Genomic DNA, 18,340 nt, shown 5'->3' on the forward strand with positions numbered 1-18,340 from the left:
TCTGGTGTTTTGCCAATACTCATCGAGAACCACTCGTTACTCGTGTCAAACAAGGATGTTCCTGTGGTCTCCCTCACCCACTTTTAATTACAATAGGTTCTAAATGATTTTTCTTTCATATTCCGATGCACCACCATATTTGGTGAAAATTTAATATGAGACAAGTTGACCCGATGTGATTCCCCAAATATCATCACGTAATCATACAACATGTGACGTCATATGTATAAAATTTTCTTTTCAACGACGTAATAATATAATGCATATACAACAAAATAGTGCAATCATCACACTATCTAAATCAGTGTAGCAGAAAGAGTATAATAAATACATACACTCAACTCATATAAGATAATAAATTATAATGTCTCTATCTACTATCAATTACATGACTGTTTGACTAGACACATCTAGTCCTCCACCTCTATCATGTCTCACGGCATAATCCTGTAACATGTCCAATAGAAACAGCCCCCAAAGGGTGAGCATATACAACAATCATCATCGTAATACATAACAGTTATGTTAACAACAACATAAAATATAACTGAAATCATAACAGAAATACCTCATTTGCTGTTTTTGGATAATCAAACCATCAACGACATCACTCCCATACTACTGCAACAACAACAACATCAACATCAATGATACGTCGCACCTCAACTCCGACGAAGAAAATATCGTCGGACGAACAACATCAACGATACGTCACACCCCCTACTCCGGCGACCGCAATATCGTCGATCGAACAACACGTCTCCCACCAACGATTGCCAACAACATCAACAATAATAAACAACAACAAATATAATATCAAATCACCTAATTCCAGTGATTTACCATCGTTCAACACAATAGTATTTATCAATACTAAACAATAAAAACATATATTCGTACGTCAACACGTACCTGATAATCCTAGTATATATAAAATCTGGCTATTTCTTTGATCCCGAGGCGTGTGATATATCTAAATAATTCAACAAAAATATCAGATCATTGTCACTGTATCAACACAATCATGACATGCTTAATGCACAACATCAAATAACTCAATAACAATTATTTCAACAAAATATAAAACTCGATTATACATCTTCATCGTTCAACGATTAATATTCCGATATATTTGGTTATCAATACTAACATCAAATACACCATAATAAATTAACTTCAAACAATAAGCTATTTTACAACATCCGTTAAACTACAAAAACTTTACATCAACATGTAGCTTATATTTCGTAGACTCCGAATATATAATCAGAATTAATAACAACTGACAATCAACTTTCCAATCTCAATCAAATGATTAACATCCCTAATTATAATAAATTGGGAATAATTCAAAATAATACCACTATAATATTTATTCTTCGTTAAAATCACACACTATTCAACAATCTTCAATTTCTGTATGATTTAACAATTTATCGGATTTATTCCAGAAATCGACGAATTTCAAACATCACAAAAATATAAAATTTATACCTCAAATTGAAAACTCGTGTCAACGATTTCAGTACTGAAGTCGGTTCGTCGATTGAATAAACCGATAAATAGCAAGATCGAAAAGAAAAATCCTGAAAACCCTCTTTCTATTTTCTCTCACGTATCTTTTGTAACTTTCTGTTGACTGACTTGAATTCAATTTTTTTAATATTATATTAATAAAATAATATAATATTTAAAAATTTAACACCGATGTATCCTTTGGACCAGTCAAACGATCAAATTTTTCAATATTCAAAACATGAAATTTCCATATCTTTGAGTTTTCTACGTTATATCCAAATTTCAAATTATTTGGATTTCAAATGACCAAAATATGTCATATTTAATTATTTGAAAATCGTTAATTATTTAGTAATCTCGTATTACTAAATCAACAAATTATGATATTTACTTCAAGCATCACAGCCGACCTCATGAGCGAGTAACCATTTCATCTCCCAAACTTGTGAATAGGCGAAGATTTGGGCCTTGTGATAGATATGGTTTGGCTTTATTGGGTTTGGACCTTATGTCATTCCCAGTCCCAAGATCACTATATAATCGTCTCAACTCAATCGGACGGCCAAGATTGCGAGAATCTAATCTGACCGACCAACCAACCAACCCCGCCCCCGAGGAACTTTCAAATATAGATCTACCCCATCCACTCCTCCATTTTCCTTAAATGTCGCTCTCTCTTATCAAATTCTGTCGAATATTTTAAATAAAATATCTATTTATTTATTTATTATTATCATATATAGATGAATTCAATTTCAAATTATTTTATTTTTATTAATCATTTTGCATTCTTAATTTTTTTAAAATTAACGTAACCATCATCTTTTGATTATATATTTTATCTTTTATCTATACATTTAAATATTTAAATCATCATGTCATTCAGAACAGATATTATAAAAAGACAATTTTTTTTAAAAAAACAATCTTTATTGTTACATAAAAATTATTGAGTAGGTCTCTTGTGAGACAGTCTCACAAATATTTATCTGTGTGACGAGTTAACCCTACCGATATTCACAATAAAAAATAATGCTTTTAGTATAAAAAGTAATACTTTTTCACAGATGACGCAAATAAGAAATCTGTCTCACAAAACACGACCTGTGAGACCGTCTCACACAAGTTTTTGCCAATATTATTTAACATAAAACGTTTTGATGATGGGAGGAGAAATAGATTGATTGATAAATAGGAGTTGACATTAAAAGTTTGAAATGTACAAAATTTAACTTAAACTCGATTTCTAGCTCGAGCGAAAAATAGCTCTCGAGTTTTGAACATAGTCGCTACTATTTGGTTTAGATCGATTTTCTCATATACCTAATTCTGAAATATGAATAGGTGTGTGACAATAAATCCAACTTTTGAATTGTATTTTATTTAATTTGTTTAGTAAAATAATTTGGAATAAGCTTTGAACTCTGTTTTTATCATATAAATGTTTAATAATATAATTTTTTTTCCAACTGATTAATACTGATAAATGTTTATTATAATTGAATCTTTAACTTGACGTAAACACATTCATTAGAATTTGCGCCGAATGATTAATATATGATTTGTAAATATAAATATAATATATAAATTGAAATTTGTGTTCCGAATAGTATAATACATAAGAGTGGGTATCATGTGATACCGTCTCACGGATCTTAATCAGTGAGACGGACAACTTTACCTATATTCACAATAAAAAGTAATATTCTTAGCATAAAAAATAATATTTTTCATTGATAACTCAAATAAGAGATCTGTCTCACAAATACGACCTGTGAGACCGTCTCACACAAGTTTTTGCTAATATCTACATACGGATTCTATTGGGATTTACCAAATTTCTTGTAATTATCCATTTAAACAATTACTTTTTTAGTTTTTCGTGGTTATCCATTTAAACAATTTATTTATTTATTTATTTTTATTATTATTATTTTAAATAATAAATTGGGCTCTCTTTCGCAAAGGAGCTAGAATTTGTTCCTCAGTAACTGTACAGTCCACTCACTACCACAGGTACTCCTTCACTTACTTTTCCTTTTTTCACAAAATTTCTTGATTCTGCATACATTTTTTGCCGCAATGGTGTTGAGATTTAACTTGTGCGAATAGTTTCTGTGATGGGTTTTTTTTTTGACGTTTATTAAAGTTTGTGGGTGATTTTCGGCTTTCAATCCTTTGAATGTCCAATGCAAGATTTGATTTTACCTCCATTTTTCAGATCTGGTCGTGTTGAATTTGATTTTTTGAAGTTTGTTTTATTTTATATGATTACAGTTTGTGTTTTAGATCTGGTTGTTTGTGCTTCAGTTGAAATACCGTCGAGGTTTGTGTGTTTTTCTGTGTTCAGTTTGAGAATGTAGTTCAAACCGAGTGTGATAGTTGAATATTCTGCTAGGTGTTTGAAAATTTATGTAACTTGTATGCATGCTTTTGTTCTTGGCAGGGGATCCTTATCATGGAACCATGTTTAAGTGACATGGAAAGTTTGTGCTTCTCCCGATCTTTCGCTTTTATTTTTCTTGACTTATGCTATCTGCTTTTGCTGTTACATGCATGTTGATGATTCCTTTCGAGTTTTTTGGTAGTCTGCTCCGCGGTTTATGTTTCGTTATGAGCCTTAGAGAATGGATCATTGCGGATGTGATGTTTGGTCCCGTTTCTCACATCAGTATTTGTTTCTATTTTTTGGTGTAGACCTCTTTATTTTTCGTGATGTCGGATCTCGAGGCCCCATTGCGCCCCAAGAGAAAGAAGGTTTGGGTGGACTACTTTGTCAAATTCCGATGGATAATTGTCATCTTCGTTGTTCTTCCCATCTCATTCACTTTATACTTCATCACATATCTTGGGGATGTGAGGTCAGAATGCAAATCCTTCAAGAAGCGTCAGCAGGAGCACGATGAAAATGTCAAGAAAGTTGTGAAACGCCTCAAGGAGAGGAACCCAAAAAAAGACGGTCTTGTCTGCACAGCCCGGAAACCTTGGATTGCTGTTGGAATGCGTAACGTGGACTATAAGCGTGCTCGACACTTTGAGGTCGACCTTTCTTGTTTCAGAAACGTTCTTGACGTTGACAAGGAAAGAATGGTTGCAAGAGTGGAGCCTTTGGTTAACATGGGTCAGATTTCTCGGGTTACTGTCCCAATGAATCTTTCTCTCGCTGTTGTTGCCGAGCTTGATGATCTGACTGTTGGTGGTCTGATCAATGGATATGGGATAGAAGGGAGCTCCCATCTTTATGGCCTATTCTCGGACACTGTTGTGGCTTATGAAATTGTTTTGGCTGATGGGAGGTTGGTTAGAGCTACGAGGGACAATGAATACTCTGATCTTTTCTATGCTATTCCCTGGTCTCAGGGGACACTCGGCCTCCTTGTTGCTGCTGAAATTAAGCTTATACCTATCAAAGAGTACATGAAGCTAACATACAAGCCTGTAGTTGGTAATCTGAAGGAGCTTGCACAAGCTTATATGGATTCCTTTGCACCACGCGATGGGGACCAAGACAACCCTGACAAGGTTCCTGATTTTGTCGAGACCATGATTTACTCTCCTACAGAAGCTGTGTGCATGACGGGGATATATGCTTCCAAAGAAGAAGCGAAGAAGAAGGGCAATAAAATCAATAGTGTTGGTTGGTGGTTCAAACCATGGTTTTACCAGCATGCTGAGACGGCATTGAAGAAGGGAGAGTTTGTGGAGTACATCCCTACAAGAGAGTATTACCACAGGCACACAAGGTGCTTATACTGGGAGGGGAAACTCATCCTCCCATTCGCTGATCAGTGTTGGTTTAGATATCTGCTTGGTTGGATGATGCCACCCAAGGTTTCTCTTCTGAAGGCTACTCAAGGAGAAGCTATCAGGACCTATTACCATGAAATGCATGTCATCCAAGATATGCTTGTTCCCCTATATAAGGTTGGAGATGCTTTGGAGTGGGTACATCGCGAGATGGAGGTATATTACTCTTTTCTATGCTATTATGATACATAAGCAATATTAATTTTCTTGATATGAGTTGCAAATAGAATTAATCATGTACCATTCAATCGAAAAATGCACACCTCCCATCCCCAAGAGAAAAAGCGGAGCATTAAAAATTATTGCCTCTGTTCCAAATTTTCTTTAAATTAGTTATACAGGAGGGTAGATAAGGGCGTTTGTTGTAGCCAATTTTTTGCATCACATTATCACAAGTAAGCTTTGACTTCTTAGTGTACTAACACATCAGTTGGTCAGTTGTATCCTCTCTGGCTCTGTCCACACAGACTGTACAAACTCCCTGTTAAAACTATGGTGTATCCAGAACCTGGATTTGAGCTACATCAGAGGCAAGGCGACACACATTATGCGCAGATGTATACTGATGTTGGAGTCTACTACGCTCCTGGACCTGTCCTAAGAGGTGAGCAATTCGATGGAGCTGAGGCAGTTCGTAAAATGGAAAACTGGCTGATTGAAAACCATGGATTCCAGCCACAATATGCTGTATCTGAGCTCAGCGAGAAGAATTTCTGGAGAATGTTTGATGCTGATCTTTACGAGCATTGCAGGAGGAAGTACGCAGCTATCGGTACATTCATGAGTGTCTATTACAAGTGTAAGAAAGGTAGGAAGACTGAGAAAGAGGTTCAAGAAGCCGAACAGGCAATACTCGAAACTCCAGATGCTGAGGCCTATTAGCCTGCTATTGTTGATTGTTTTTATGGTTTTTTCTCATAGGGTCATATCTTTTCCGTGTTCTTGTTTGAGTTCGTGTGTCGTTTCTCTTGATCTGCATCCTGTTTCCTTCCAGCAATGGGTTTTTTTTTTGTGTAGACTATTGTTGTACTCATGGGTTTTCTCGTTTATTTATCATGTGGATTTGCTAGTTCGATGTGTGATAACCAAAAAACCAGATCTTTTTGTTATGTTGCTGAGGAAGTTCCTATTAATTTGTGCATTTGCCCATCAAATGAAACAACATATTTATAATTTATTTTAAAGTGAGAAAAAATTATGATTATTGCGAATGTTTATTGAGTTATTGTATAAAAAGAAAAAGTGTATCATTTATTTTATTTTTTAACAAAATTTAACTTTTAAATAATAAATATTTGATAGTATATTTTCATATAAAATTGTATTTTATAATAAATCTAAAGTGGTCCGGCTCCGGGGTTTTGATTTTATTACAATCATTTTCTTTAAAAAAATATTTTAATTTTGGTAAATTTATTTATTTTTAGTTAATTAATTAAAAAAACTCACGTAAAAATTGAGGCATTAACTAATTTTTTTTTACCCTCAATTCCCTCCCAAAGTTCCAAATAAACCGCGAATCTTCATCAATATCAAAATCCTTGGAGCCAAAACTAGATTTCACTCCGTTCTAAAAACTCAATCTTTTCCTCAAATCATTCAGAAATCTTTCCGGGTCTCCACAAAATCCAGCCGAGATCAGGGAAAAAAGTTTGCATTTTACTACTTTGATCGGAGGAGCTATGGATACCGTGGCCATGCAGCATGAAGAAATGCAGAGAATAATCAAGATGGTGAAATCAGTTGTCGGGCCTGAAATACCCGAGCCCGCCGTCGTCAAAGCTATATTTGAATGCAACAACAACTCAGATGCAGCTATCAACTACATTCTTGATTCGCCTTCAAGATTTTCGCCGGTGCACAAAACCATCACATCAACCGGTGGGGCAAGAATATCCAGTTTTCACATACCTTCGCAAAATAAATGTGGGGAGGAGGTAGGAGATTCTGATTGTGATTTTTCTAATGGGTGGGGATTAGTTAAGCCGGAATCTGCTGAAGCAGATGCCACCCAAGGCGAGTTTTTGAGTGTAGAAAACGGTGAAAGCAAGGAAATCTTGAAAGCGAAAGAAGAACGTGATGTGGGTTTTGGGGGAGGAGATGGTTATTCAAAGGGGAAGGATTTATCGGGTGACGAAAAGTGTCTGGCATTGGTGGCAAGTAGTCGATTAAGTTTCGAAGCGCACTTGGCTAAGCTGCGTGGAAATGGCCGTTTAGAAGGGATGGATAAGGGAAAACCGGAGATAGGCAGCGATGTAAATTGTGCAACTTTGCTCAAAGAGGAGCAAAATGATTTGAATTCCGAAGAAGGGCTAAATTTTCATGGGCCTGGAGCCGAAAACAAGGTGGTGAAAGAGGAGCCTTATATAGAGAGTGAGAGTAAAAGTATAATCTCTGTAAAAGATGAAATGAAAGAGGTCATCAGTGCACAGCCATTGAGTGCAAGAAAATTATCTGATGATGAATATAAAAAAATCCGAGCCGGTAGCGATTATTGGAAGACTAAAATGGAAAGGAGTCGAGAAATGAGGCTGAGTACCGTATTGGTCGAAGATGGGGATTTTGTTGAGGAGCCAGATTGGTTGATGGTTGGGAGGACGGTCATTAACGGCCTTTCCACAACGAAAGGAAGGAAATTGGAGAATAATGAGATTGTACATTTTGCTTTCCCTATTGCAGTTAAAGGGAATAGGTGCAATTCACCCTTTGTTAGTGCTAAGGCTTCTAATGCAGCTTCAAGTATAGTACGATTCTCAACAAAAAGATCTGGAGAGGTATTATATCTGTTAATATTACCTATCTGATGCATATATTTTGTTCAATTTTACTTCAAGTTGATGAACTTAACAGATTTAAATTTCCTTGTTAGGAATCATGACATATATTGGGGAACAAGATTAATCAAATAATGTTGGAATAATGGTTTTTGAATATTTTTTTATGTTGATCTTTCTTTTTTGCTTAATCTATGTTTTTCCTGTACTCTCACTTATATCTTGTTAGTTGAAACTGGGTTTTTACTAGGGGCATACCCCAAAAAAATATAAATTTTAATGTATCTGTGTAGAACTTTAGAGTTGCAAGTTTTGCCTCTCAACTTTATTGAATCACAGCCCTCGCTCTTCTTAAGCCCTTATCTTGTTAGAAATCATGGGTGCACCACTGGCTCTTTTTCCTTGAAGCTTTTTCCATGAGTGAATGGTAATTTTTTGGTATTCAGATTGGACGGCTTCCGATGGAATGGGCAAAATGCCTTGTTCCTCTAGTTAATTCCTCGAAGGTGAAAGTTCTTGGTCGATGCATTGCCGCACCAGTAAATCTTGTGTTGATGCAAGAGATTATGTTGTATGTGAGGTAAAAGTCTAATGCAATCCTACGTTTGTGCTTTTCATCCACTTAGTTTGATCCCTGTATAGTTCTTCCTTTAAAGATACTTATGTGTGTGGTCTCATTGGTTTGATCTGTAGTTTCTATATTCACCATTCGGTTTTCACTGCGGCTGATTTATCGTCTTGGAAGCTTGAGCCGTCACACAACGCCACAACTTATCCTCTTTTGACATTGTTTAAGCTTCTGAAAGTGAATCCTTTTCAAAAGGTAACAGCTGCCTCCAAATAATTTGCACATCTTGTTGGTTTCACAGCAATTTTTAATTTCTATTTTGACTTCCATACTTCTTTTATGCAAATTCTCAACAGGCTGAATTTACACCAGAAGAACTTGACTCTCGAAAGCGCTCCCTCAACTTAGATGTATGTGTACTTTAATCATCTAATCTTTGATTTTAGAGTAGCAGAATATTTTAAAATATAGCTTGATTCTTTGCTTGTATTTTTTTTTTTTTAAAAGAAACTTAATTGTATTTCTCATGCAAGGTGGAACACAGAAATCTTATTTATATCCGTAAATAAAACTTTCAGGTTGATTATAATGAAAATGCCCCTTTTATTCCCGGAGCGAAGAGAAGAAATGGCTGTCAACAAATCCAGCAGCAAAGCAAAGATGAGCAAGTTATTTCAGAATCATCCTTGAATAAGCTGGTTGGTGCTGTGGACATGTATAACTTAGAGGTGAAGTCCATAACAGAAATAGCCTTTTACCTATTTTTGCTCCCTGGAAACGAGAACTAGAAAATGTGATTTTGCAATTTCTTCTCACCGAGTACTCTTTTAACTTAATAGGAAATGGAGCCTCCAGAGACTCTTACTTGTAAATTAAGGGCGTACCAGAAGCAGGCACTTTACTGGATGTTTGAGTTGGAGAAGGGAGAAAGTGTAGAAGAAGCAGCAAGGAGTCTTCATCCATGTTGGGCAGCATATCGCATGTGTGACGAGTATGTACCATACACACGTGTTCTAAGTTTGTGGAATGGAGCACAAGTTATAAACTGCATTATCATATTCCAATTTCATAGTAATTGAATTTAGTTTTTGACAGGAGAGCTCCAGCAATTTATGTGAATATTTTCTCCGGGGAAGCAAGTACAAAATATCCAACTGCAAGCCAGATGGCAAGAGGAGGAGTACGTCAGTTACACCTATAGAACATTTAAAATTTATTTACTTTGGCATCGAGAGTTTTATAGTGTAGAATAGGTTGCATTTTTTATCATGGAAGTACGTCAACCATCAATTTTTGGAAGCTTTATTTTTCTTATTTCTTTCTACTTTTCTGATCTAAATATAATTTGAGTTTTTATAATTGTTCAACGAAGGGAAAGATTTTGTTCTTATTTTACGTGGATGGAAATAAATGCAGATTCTCGCAGATGCAATGGGACTTGGGAAGACTGTGATGACAATTGCATTGATACATTCAAGAAATGGCAGGGGTAGCCCGGAGGATCAACAAGTTGACCGGGATGAAGTAGCAGAGACTGAATATACTAAGAACAAGAAAATGGACTCTATTGCTGAGTCTTTTAAGAAAATAAAAGGCGGCACCCTTATTATTTGTCCAATGGCTTTACTAGGCCAATGGAAGGTCAGCCTACAAAAAGCTTGATTATTTTGTATGCCAGTTTGCCTTTAGTTAAATGTACTGTCTTCTCACTTAAAGTTGAATAAGTATATGAATATGAATATCCTTGATATTTTCTTGCGTAACTCAGGATGAGCTTGAAACCCATTCAGCGCTAGATAGTATATCAATCTTTGTTCACTACGGTGGGGGAAGGACAGATAACCCAAGGGTGATTGCAGATCTTGATGTGGTATTAACTACATATGGTGTCTTAACTGAAGCTTATAAAAAAGTAACGCTTTCTTTTTCTTCTTTGGTTTAGTGTTGTGAACACCATTATCTCCAATATAATTTTCTTGAATAAACCTCCCTTTTAAGTACTTATCTCTAATGTTTATATATGTTATAGGACTCAGATAACAGCATATTTCATAGAGTTGAATGGCATAGAGTAGTGTTAGATGAAGCTCACATCATCAAATCATCAAAAACTCTGGCTGCTCAGGCTGCTTTTGCATTGTCCTCGTATTGTCGTTGGTGCCTTACTGGCACTCCTCTTCAGGTGTGTCACTCATAAAAAAATGCTTGTTATTGCTTTTATAAATGTCAGCTCGATGAATCTTCTAAAACTATCTCTACTCTGTAGCGTATCATCTTATTTTTCTTCAATATTTAGAGGCATGTTTTTTCGCTCAAGTATCAATAAAAAAAACCTCTCAATTTTTCATGACTAAAATATCTAACAGACTTGCTCTAGTTGTCCAACTCTGTTAGCCTCAAAATTCCCTTCTAAACGAGTTTTTGTCCAAAAACCTTGCACGTTATTATTATTTGATACTTGATGATTTACCATTACCTATGCAGAATAAATTGGAAGATTTGTACAGCCTACTGTGCTTCTTGCACGTAGAACCATGGTGCAACTGGGCATGGTACGAACTCTGTAGCAAATGCTATATAAAGTTGCATATGGATTACATTTATAGCCAACAACTGCTTTGTGCTAGTGCACCTCGACATAAAATTTTTTGCCTGTTTTGGCAAAAGTCTTACTGTTCAATTTTTATTCTTGACAGGTGGAACAAACTGGTTCAGAGGCCATATGATAATGGTGATCCAAGAGGTATGAAATTGATCAAGGCCATTTTGAGGCCACTGATGCTGAGAAGAACAAAGGAGTCAAAGGATAAACACGGAAGGTAACAACATATTACCTACGGTCTATTTTCTTGTTTTTATATCTCTAATTTTGTCCGTGAGAAATTTGATTATTCATTACCAATTGGATGCTGTGCTTGTGATAAAGGCCGATTCTTGTTCTCCCACCAACCGATGTCAAAGTGATTGAATGTGAACAATCAGAAGCTGAGCGTGATTTTTATGAAGCCCTCTTCAAGAAATCTAAAGTAAGTTTTTATCTTTGCTTTTTTTTTTTTGAATTTGCAAGATCATCTTGAATTACATAATTTAAAATTTGACCATAATTTGCCAAACAAACAGGTTCAATTTGATCAATTTGTGGCTCAAGGCAAAGTTCTTCATAACTTCGCGAATATTCTCGAGCTATTACTTCGACTGAGGCAATGTTGCAACCACCCATTTCTTGTAATGAGGTCAGAACAATGACATCTTCAAAAACTTCTAATTCAACTAAAGCAAAAATTTAGGCTTTACATTTATTATCTCCCACATAACAATGTTCACATGAATCATCCACAGCCGTGGTGATACACAAGAATATGCAGACTTGAACAAACTAGCAAGAAGATTCCTCCAGACAAATCCAGACTCAGGCACTCATCAAGCCCCTTCTCGAGCATACGTTGAGGAAGTAGTCAGGGACCTTCAAAACGGTGAAAATGCAGAGTGCCCCATTTGCCTAGAATCAGCAGATGACCCTGTGTTAACACCATGTGCACATAGAATGTGCCGGGAATGCCTTATATCAAGCTGGCGAACACAGGTTGCTGGACTCTGCCCCATTTGCCGGCAAACGCTCAAGAAAACCGACCTTATTACATGTCCATCCAGCAGCCATTTCAGAATTGATGTCGACAAGAACTGGAAAGAATCGTCCAAAGTCTCCAAACTTTTGGACTGCTTAGAGCGAATCTTCCGTTCAGGTTCTGGAGAGAAAAGCATAGTTTTTAGCCAGTGGACTTCATTTTTGGATCTTTTGGAGATCCCACTCAAGGAGAGGAGGATTGGATTCTTGAGGTTTGATGGAAAGCTCGTGCAGAAACAGAGGGAGAGAGTCTTGCATGAGTTCGCTGAAACTCAGGAAAAAATGGTGAGCATCACAATGCTGAAGAGTAAATCAGACTTTCTACACTTATGGATGATAACATTCAACCATGTTCTTTGTTCTAGGTGTTGCTAATGTCCCTTAAAGCAGGTGGGGTGGGCTTGAATTTGACAGCAGCTTCCAATGTTTTTCTAATGGTACAATATAGTACAGTACAGTTTCTTCTTCCTTGTGATAAATCTTGAAATTTCCCTTTCTTTTTTCTTGCTTAATGAATGGATTTTAATGTGTTTTTGGCGCAGGATCCATGGTGGAATCCTGCAGTAGAAGAGCAAGCAGTTATGAGAATCCATAGAATTGGTCAAAAGAGGACTGTTCATGTTAGAAGATTCATTGTTAAGGTGAAATTCCCATTTTGAAAGCTCAATTTTAAAGTAAAACCAGAGATCAAATCAAATTTTGTTTAAAACTATTCTTTTCCAAAGTTTATGAATATTTAGTAAAGTTTAAATATATTAATAATTTCTCAAGTTGAGTTATTTCTATTTATCAAAATTTTCCAGGATACTGTGGAAGAAAGACTTCAACAAGTGCAAGCAAGGAAGCAACGGATGATCGCCGGAGCTTTAACAGACGACGAAGTCCGATCAGCCCGAATTGAGGAACTCAAAATGCTCTTTAGATGACTTGAAAGATTATCATGAACACTAGTAGTAATTATATGATTGTGTACCATTGGTGAGCAAAGCTCATTTGAATCCATGAAGTTATTTATCGAATGTATGGTGACTTGGTTTTGGTATTGTAAAAAATCACAATTTGATGGCTTTGATTTTTATATGTTGTATAAATCTAAACAAAATGAAGTATCGTAAAAATATTACAATTTTATTTCGGTTTAAATTGTATTTTTAATCGACATGTAGTGGGGATAATCCTCACAATGTAGCATAGAAATCGGTTTGATTTTGGCTCCAAAATATTGTTTTGGACATAAAAAATAATATTTTTTCATGAGTTGGTAGATCAGATATTCGTTTTAATAAATTGATACGAGAGACGTTATCATAAGAATTTTTGTGCTTTTTTTTTAATATTTTTAAAGAAAATATACATATAAGTGTTGGGAAAACATTGAAATGTAACTAATTAACGGTATCAATTTTACCATTTTTCCAATTCAATTTTGCAATCTAAGGGCTAATTATGGGTTGACAACCACTATAAAATTGAAAATGCCATTAAATCAAAGATTTGAAAAAATATATTTTTTTCCTTTTTCTTCCGTTCCGTGGGGACAAGAATTCTCATCCTCTTCCGGAATCTGTATACATCCAATTCCACGTTATTTTGAAATCAAGATTTTGTAGATCCGCGATTTTCGTGTAGTTTTAGCCATTTCTTGCTGGCGCGCGAGTGCGTATTCACTTATCAAACCCTGGCATTGTCTCGAAGGCAATCCGTCGCAATCAATGAGCTACCGGAGGTTCGTGTTTTTTTTTTCGATTTTGTATGTATTTCGAGATTTACGTCCGAAATTTCGATGTTAAATGGCTTTTTACTTGTTGTTTGATTACATTGTCGGTGGGTTTTGTACCTTGTATATAATTGGTTGTTGTGGGATTGAGGGGAAAGTTTATTGGTAGAAGAAAGGATCAGTTACAGTGTTGTGTAAATTGATCTCATATGGTGGAATATGATTTCTGGGAGGCTACAGAAAACAGGGGTTGAGGAGATCTAAATTAAGCGTAAAATTTGAGTTTCTTGATTGTTTTTGGGACTAGCTCATTGTGCTCTGATCGTGGCAAAACGGGAGAAATGAGTTTTTGTTAATTTTTTATATTTTAAGTTCAAAGTTTGCTCCTATTATACCTTTGTACTTGTGAAATAGGAATTGGATTTCTTATGTTCTTGTTCAGAAACTGTGAAAATACTATAGTTAGCTACAACTGAGCAAAGCCTTGGAAGGTGGCTTTTGTTTAGTCCAATCATTTGAAGCAACTGCATAGCGTTAACTTTATGAGATCTGGACTGAAATGTATATATTCATGTGTTTAGTTATTGTTTAGTGAATTGGTTTTGGTACATTTTTATGCTTTTCTCGCTGTTTCCAAACTGATCTATAATTTGCTTTTTTAATATTCTTAATTTATTGTGAAGCATGTTTGTCACAGGGATCATCGGGCTTCAAGAGGCGCACTTCTTGATAAATTGGATAGCCTTGAAGAAGGTGGTCTTAGAGCGTCTTCCTCATATTCAAATGGTATCGATGATCATAATGAACAAGCTATGGACAGTTTGCATGATAGAGTCAGCTTTTTGAAAAGGGTTAGCTTTTTTTGAAGTATCTCCCTTTTCCTTATTTCTCCAAAAGGCGAAATCGCTCACCATCTCCCTTTTCCTTATGATTTGTGTAAAGCTTTAATTAATTCCAGTTTCATTTAGCCAATGCAATTTACTGCTACTTGGAAATTAAGTTTATAGCATATTTACTGGCACTTAAATACATGGAAACATACTAAAACATTGAGTTTGGCAGTTAACAGGTGACATACACGAGGAGGTGGAGAGTCATAACCGTGTGTTAGATCGAATGGTATGCTGGTTAAAAGTTAATCAAAAGAAGAATATATGAAGTTTTGCTTGAAAACTCTTTTCTGCTTATCTGTTGATTTTTTTTCCAAATTAGGGAAATGAGATGGATGCATCAAGAGGAATTATGTCAGGAACAATGGATCGTTTCAAGATGGTAAAATGATGGTTTTAACTTCTGACCTGATTCTCTGTTTTTTAAAAAAATTTCCAAGGCTGATCTTATGATATTTTAGGTGTTCGATAAGAAATCAAATAGGAAAGCCTGCAAACTTTCCATGTATTTTGTCGTATCGTTCTTTGCTCTGTACTATATTATAAGGTGAGCATCCGTTTCTTGTGTCTGCCTTCTCTTTCATTGTTCACAGCCTCACACCAGGCGTTTCATCAAATAGCTTCTGCATGTAATTATTTCTAGTGCTTAAAACAATTTGTGCCTAGAATATTTTGCTTTTTGATGAAGTACTGGATGGCAGTGACACTTTAGTTTTACTTTTATGGAAAAAAATTCACGTTGTTAAGTTGGTGAATCAGTTCTTTACAATGTAATAACCTACAGTTTCATCCCACGTGATGAACTGTTTCTGTAACACCCTGAGCCCAGACGCGCGCAAGCGCAACTGCACAATGAACTCCCGTAGCCATAACTTCGCATCCGTCCTCAATTTACGAAGATAGTTAACCCAAGTTACTGTAAGAGTCCATTATAAACATTTTAAAATTTCATTTTTTATACCTGTGGGACGGGGTGTCAGTCTCGTCCTTATTGACCAAACAAATTGCAAATATTTTAATCTCTGCTCTATTTTATTTTGATCAGTAAGCATAATATATTTCAGAACCCAAAAGAGAATACACACAGGTATGTAGGTATATGTATCCAGGAGAAGAACCCTAGTAGCCTACCGTTACAATCACCCATTAGAGTATCATGAAGATAGAGAAGATATCAAAGCATATGAATGCCTTGACACTCAGAGAATCCACTGAGCTCAAGCTGTCTTACACTTAATAACTCTGGAGAATAATCAAAACATTGTGCAAAGGAAATGGAGATAAAGGATAGCCTTGATGAAGCCCTTTCTTCAGCACAGAGAAACCTTGAATCCCACTATTAATGAAAATTGAAAAAAGAAACACTGTTGACACATTCCATGGCCTAATGAACAAATTAGGTCGAAATCTTGAACCAAATATTCTCCCAAATTGATCGTTTCTTACTCACGTCACAGTGGATCAATAATTGAATCCAGAATACTCACAATTCTAGTAGGTAGAATCTTGGTAATGACTTTATAGAAAACATTGCAGTAAGAGATAGGCCAAGCAGTTTCTGACTGAGTTCTGGGACCCTGCACAGGGCAATAAGCCTATGTGAATATCCATACAAGAAATCTTAGGAATTTGTAGATCGATTGAAGCATTTTAAAAACTTATTGTTGAATAGAACACATGCTGTTTTTATGTTTTATTTTAACATTAATATATCTTTTGGTGTTTGGGGTGGTTAAATTTGGTGTATTGTTGTAATGTTGTAGATATGATTTCACACTCTGCTAATTTTTCTACCATTCTCAGGGCGCTCTTTTATTTCATGTATGGTTGAAGATTGACCGTGAATCTTATCCGGAGATACATTCATTCAGTTTAGCATATTGTTCCATCCCATTTGTTGTTCCGTCCTACCATCATATACGAAGCAGGAATCCGGAGTCGTATACAGTCGCAGTGTCGAGAAAGTTTATGCTTAGAGCAGGAGTATGTCATTTTTAGTTCCTGGATAATTAAAATTCAACCATTTATTCATATGGTAACATTTAATATTCATTATTTGTCACATTTTATTGTTTGTGTTAGGACTAATGGAACCGGATATCTCCATCCTGGTATGATATTGTCCACTTTGAGTTTTAAACCTCATGGTTTTGCTTTTGGAACCACCCAAAAGGCCTCATACAAATGGAGATATCCTTCCATCTTTATAAACCCATGAACTTTCTCTAGATCTTCCGACGTGGGACTTTGGTTGCATCCCAACAGTTTGTAAACATACAATTAGGTTGCTGCATTCATCTTAAGACGTCGAAAGTTTACTGCCAAAGTCCATGTATGGTGTATCTATCCTGTGTTTGAATTCAAGATTGGAGAAAAGTAAGTTTTAAAATATAATTAAACTAAGTGAGGTGTATTCAATGATTTTTTTTAAATGATAGATTTTCGTAGATTTGGTATATTTTTATGGACTTTTATAGAATCGCACAAATTTGTAAACATAATACTTTCATGGACTTTTGTAGACATTTGCAAATTTTTTTATTAATGATATTCAAATGTTTTGATTAATTATTTACCTATATTGATATAAAAAATTGATATATATATATATATACATATATATATATATATATATATATGACAAATATTGTTTTTTATGTTAAGAATATTTTTTTTATTGTGAATATCGATAGGGATGACTCATCTACATATAAATATTCGTGAAACCGTTTCACAAAAAACTTGCTCTATAAGTCGAAGGTCTTTCCACTATGCTCAACCATAAATCATATTTTAGAAGAACAAAATTAATGGCCCTAATTTGGGTCGCCAGTAGATTAACAAGATAATTATTATATACCCCTCTTGGTTTATTTAACTTAATCTATTATTATTTTGACCTCGGACTTAGCACTTGGTCTTTCTTAATAATAAACCAAGACAAAGTCGTCTTATATGAAAGAAATAACTAGGAAATATATACATTCTTTACATTTTTTTTTTTTTTGAAAAATTATAGGATTTTTATATTAGTGGTACTTGTCCTTATTGTCGAGGACGATCCAAATTCGATGTTTAAATAATTAAAAGATTTTTGTTGCATCTATCCTTTCGTATCTTTTGATAATTTGATACAATGAAAGATGCTCAAGGTTTTTTTATGAATATTATTAGAATCAAAGTCATTTGTTTGGTTTGAATAGTTTGCAAGAGCAATTGTATGGAAAATGTTGTCGTTGTTATTGTGTGTATCTGTCGAAATAGATAATGTATCGATCAAAACATAGTAGTTAGATTGTACTGTTATTAATTATAACTTTTATTAAAATATTAAACGTCCGATACTACAATTAGTATCAGAGTTAATTTTACATTTTCGATTTGTAGTATCAGAGTTAATTTTACATTTTCGATTTTCATAGATTGTTAGGAGGGAGATTG

General features: G+C 35.1%; 3 protein-coding genes across 3 annotated transcripts; all 3 read left to right on the plus strand.

The window, feature by feature from the left end:
• Positions 1 to 3,399: 3,399 nt before the first annotated feature.
• LOC140827854 (delta(24)-sterol reductase) lies at positions 3,400 to 6,434 on the plus strand. Its single transcript, XM_073190710.1, has 3 exons — positions 3,400 to 3,534; positions 4,216 to 5,481; positions 5,764 to 6,434. The coding sequence occupies exons 2-3, from the start codon at positions 4,234 to 4,236 to the stop codon at positions 6,205 to 6,207; spliced, it is 1,692 nt and encodes a 563-aa protein (XP_073046811.1). The 5' UTR covers positions 3,400 to 3,534; positions 4,216 to 4,233; the 3' UTR covers positions 6,208 to 6,434.
• A 413-nt stretch (positions 6,435 to 6,847) lies between these two features.
• On the plus strand, positions 6,848 to 13,392 carry LOC140827853 (DNA repair protein RAD5B). Its single transcript, XM_073190708.1, has 18 exons — positions 6,848 to 8,099; positions 8,546 to 8,679; positions 8,793 to 8,922; positions 9,024 to 9,077; positions 9,246 to 9,395; positions 9,507 to 9,658; positions 9,763 to 9,847; positions 10,084 to 10,308; positions 10,436 to 10,579; positions 10,697 to 10,849; positions 11,152 to 11,219; positions 11,364 to 11,486; positions 11,594 to 11,693; positions 11,788 to 11,900; positions 12,007 to 12,577; positions 12,658 to 12,729; positions 12,835 to 12,933; positions 13,096 to 13,392. The coding sequence occupies exons 1-18, from the start codon at positions 7,008 to 7,010 to the stop codon at positions 13,216 to 13,218; spliced, it is 3,588 nt and encodes a 1,195-aa protein (XP_073046809.1). The 5' UTR covers positions 6,848 to 7,007; the 3' UTR covers positions 13,219 to 13,392.
• Positions 13,393 to 13,765: 373 nt separating this feature from the next.
• On the plus strand, positions 13,766 to 16,951 carry LOC140827855 (bet1-like SNARE 1-2). The gene is made up of 6 exons (XM_073190711.1): positions 13,766 to 14,018; positions 14,707 to 14,860; positions 15,072 to 15,128; positions 15,222 to 15,281; positions 15,361 to 15,446; positions 16,703 to 16,951. Exons 1-6 carry the CDS (start codon positions 14,005 to 14,007, stop codon positions 16,728 to 16,730), a joined length of 399 nt encoding a protein of 132 aa, XP_073046812.1. The 5' UTR covers positions 13,766 to 14,004; the 3' UTR covers positions 16,731 to 16,951.
• Positions 16,952 to 18,340: the final 1,389 nt, after the last annotated feature.

The sequence above is a fragment of the Primulina eburnea genome, chromosome 3 (genome assembly GCF_022965805.1).
Source record: "Primulina eburnea isolate SZY01 chromosome 3, ASM2296580v1, whole genome shotgun sequence".
Lineage (NCBI taxonomy): Eukaryota > Viridiplantae > Streptophyta > Magnoliopsida > Lamiales > Gesneriaceae > Primulina > Primulina eburnea.

What these genes read in the sequence shown, in the direction of transcription:
- LOC140827854 (XM_073190710.1), top strand. Translation starts at nt 4,234, where the DNA reads ATGTCGGATCTCGAGGCCCCATTGCGCCCCAAGAGAAAGAAGGTTTGG. An exon ending in GGGTACATCGCGAGATGGAG is followed by an intron (nt 5,482 to 5,763) that starts GTATATTACTCT and finishes TCAGTTGGTCAG; the next exon opens with TTGTATCCTCTCTGGCTCTG.
- LOC140827853 (XM_073190708.1), top strand. Translation starts at nt 7,008, where the DNA reads ATGGATACCGTGGCCATGCAGCATGAAGAAATGCAGAGAATAATCAAG. An exon ending in AGCGCTCCCTCAACTTAGAT is followed by an intron (nt 9,078 to 9,245) that starts GTATGTGTACTT and finishes TAAAACTTTCAG; the next exon opens with GTTGATTATAATGAAAATGC. An exon ending in TAACTGAAGCTTATAAAAAA is followed by an intron (nt 10,580 to 10,696) that starts GTAACGCTTTCT and finishes TATATGTTATAG; the next exon opens with GACTCAGATAACAGCATATT.
- LOC140827855 (XM_073190711.1), top strand. An exon ending in ACCGTGTGTTAGATCGAATG is followed by an intron (nt 15,129 to 15,221) that starts GTATGCTGGTTA and finishes TTTCCAAATTAG; the next exon opens with GGAAATGAGATGGATGCATC. An exon ending in GCTCTGTACTATATTATAAG is followed by an intron (nt 15,447 to 16,702) that starts GTGAGCATCCGT and finishes TACCATTCTCAG; the next exon opens with GGCGCTCTTTTATTTCATGT.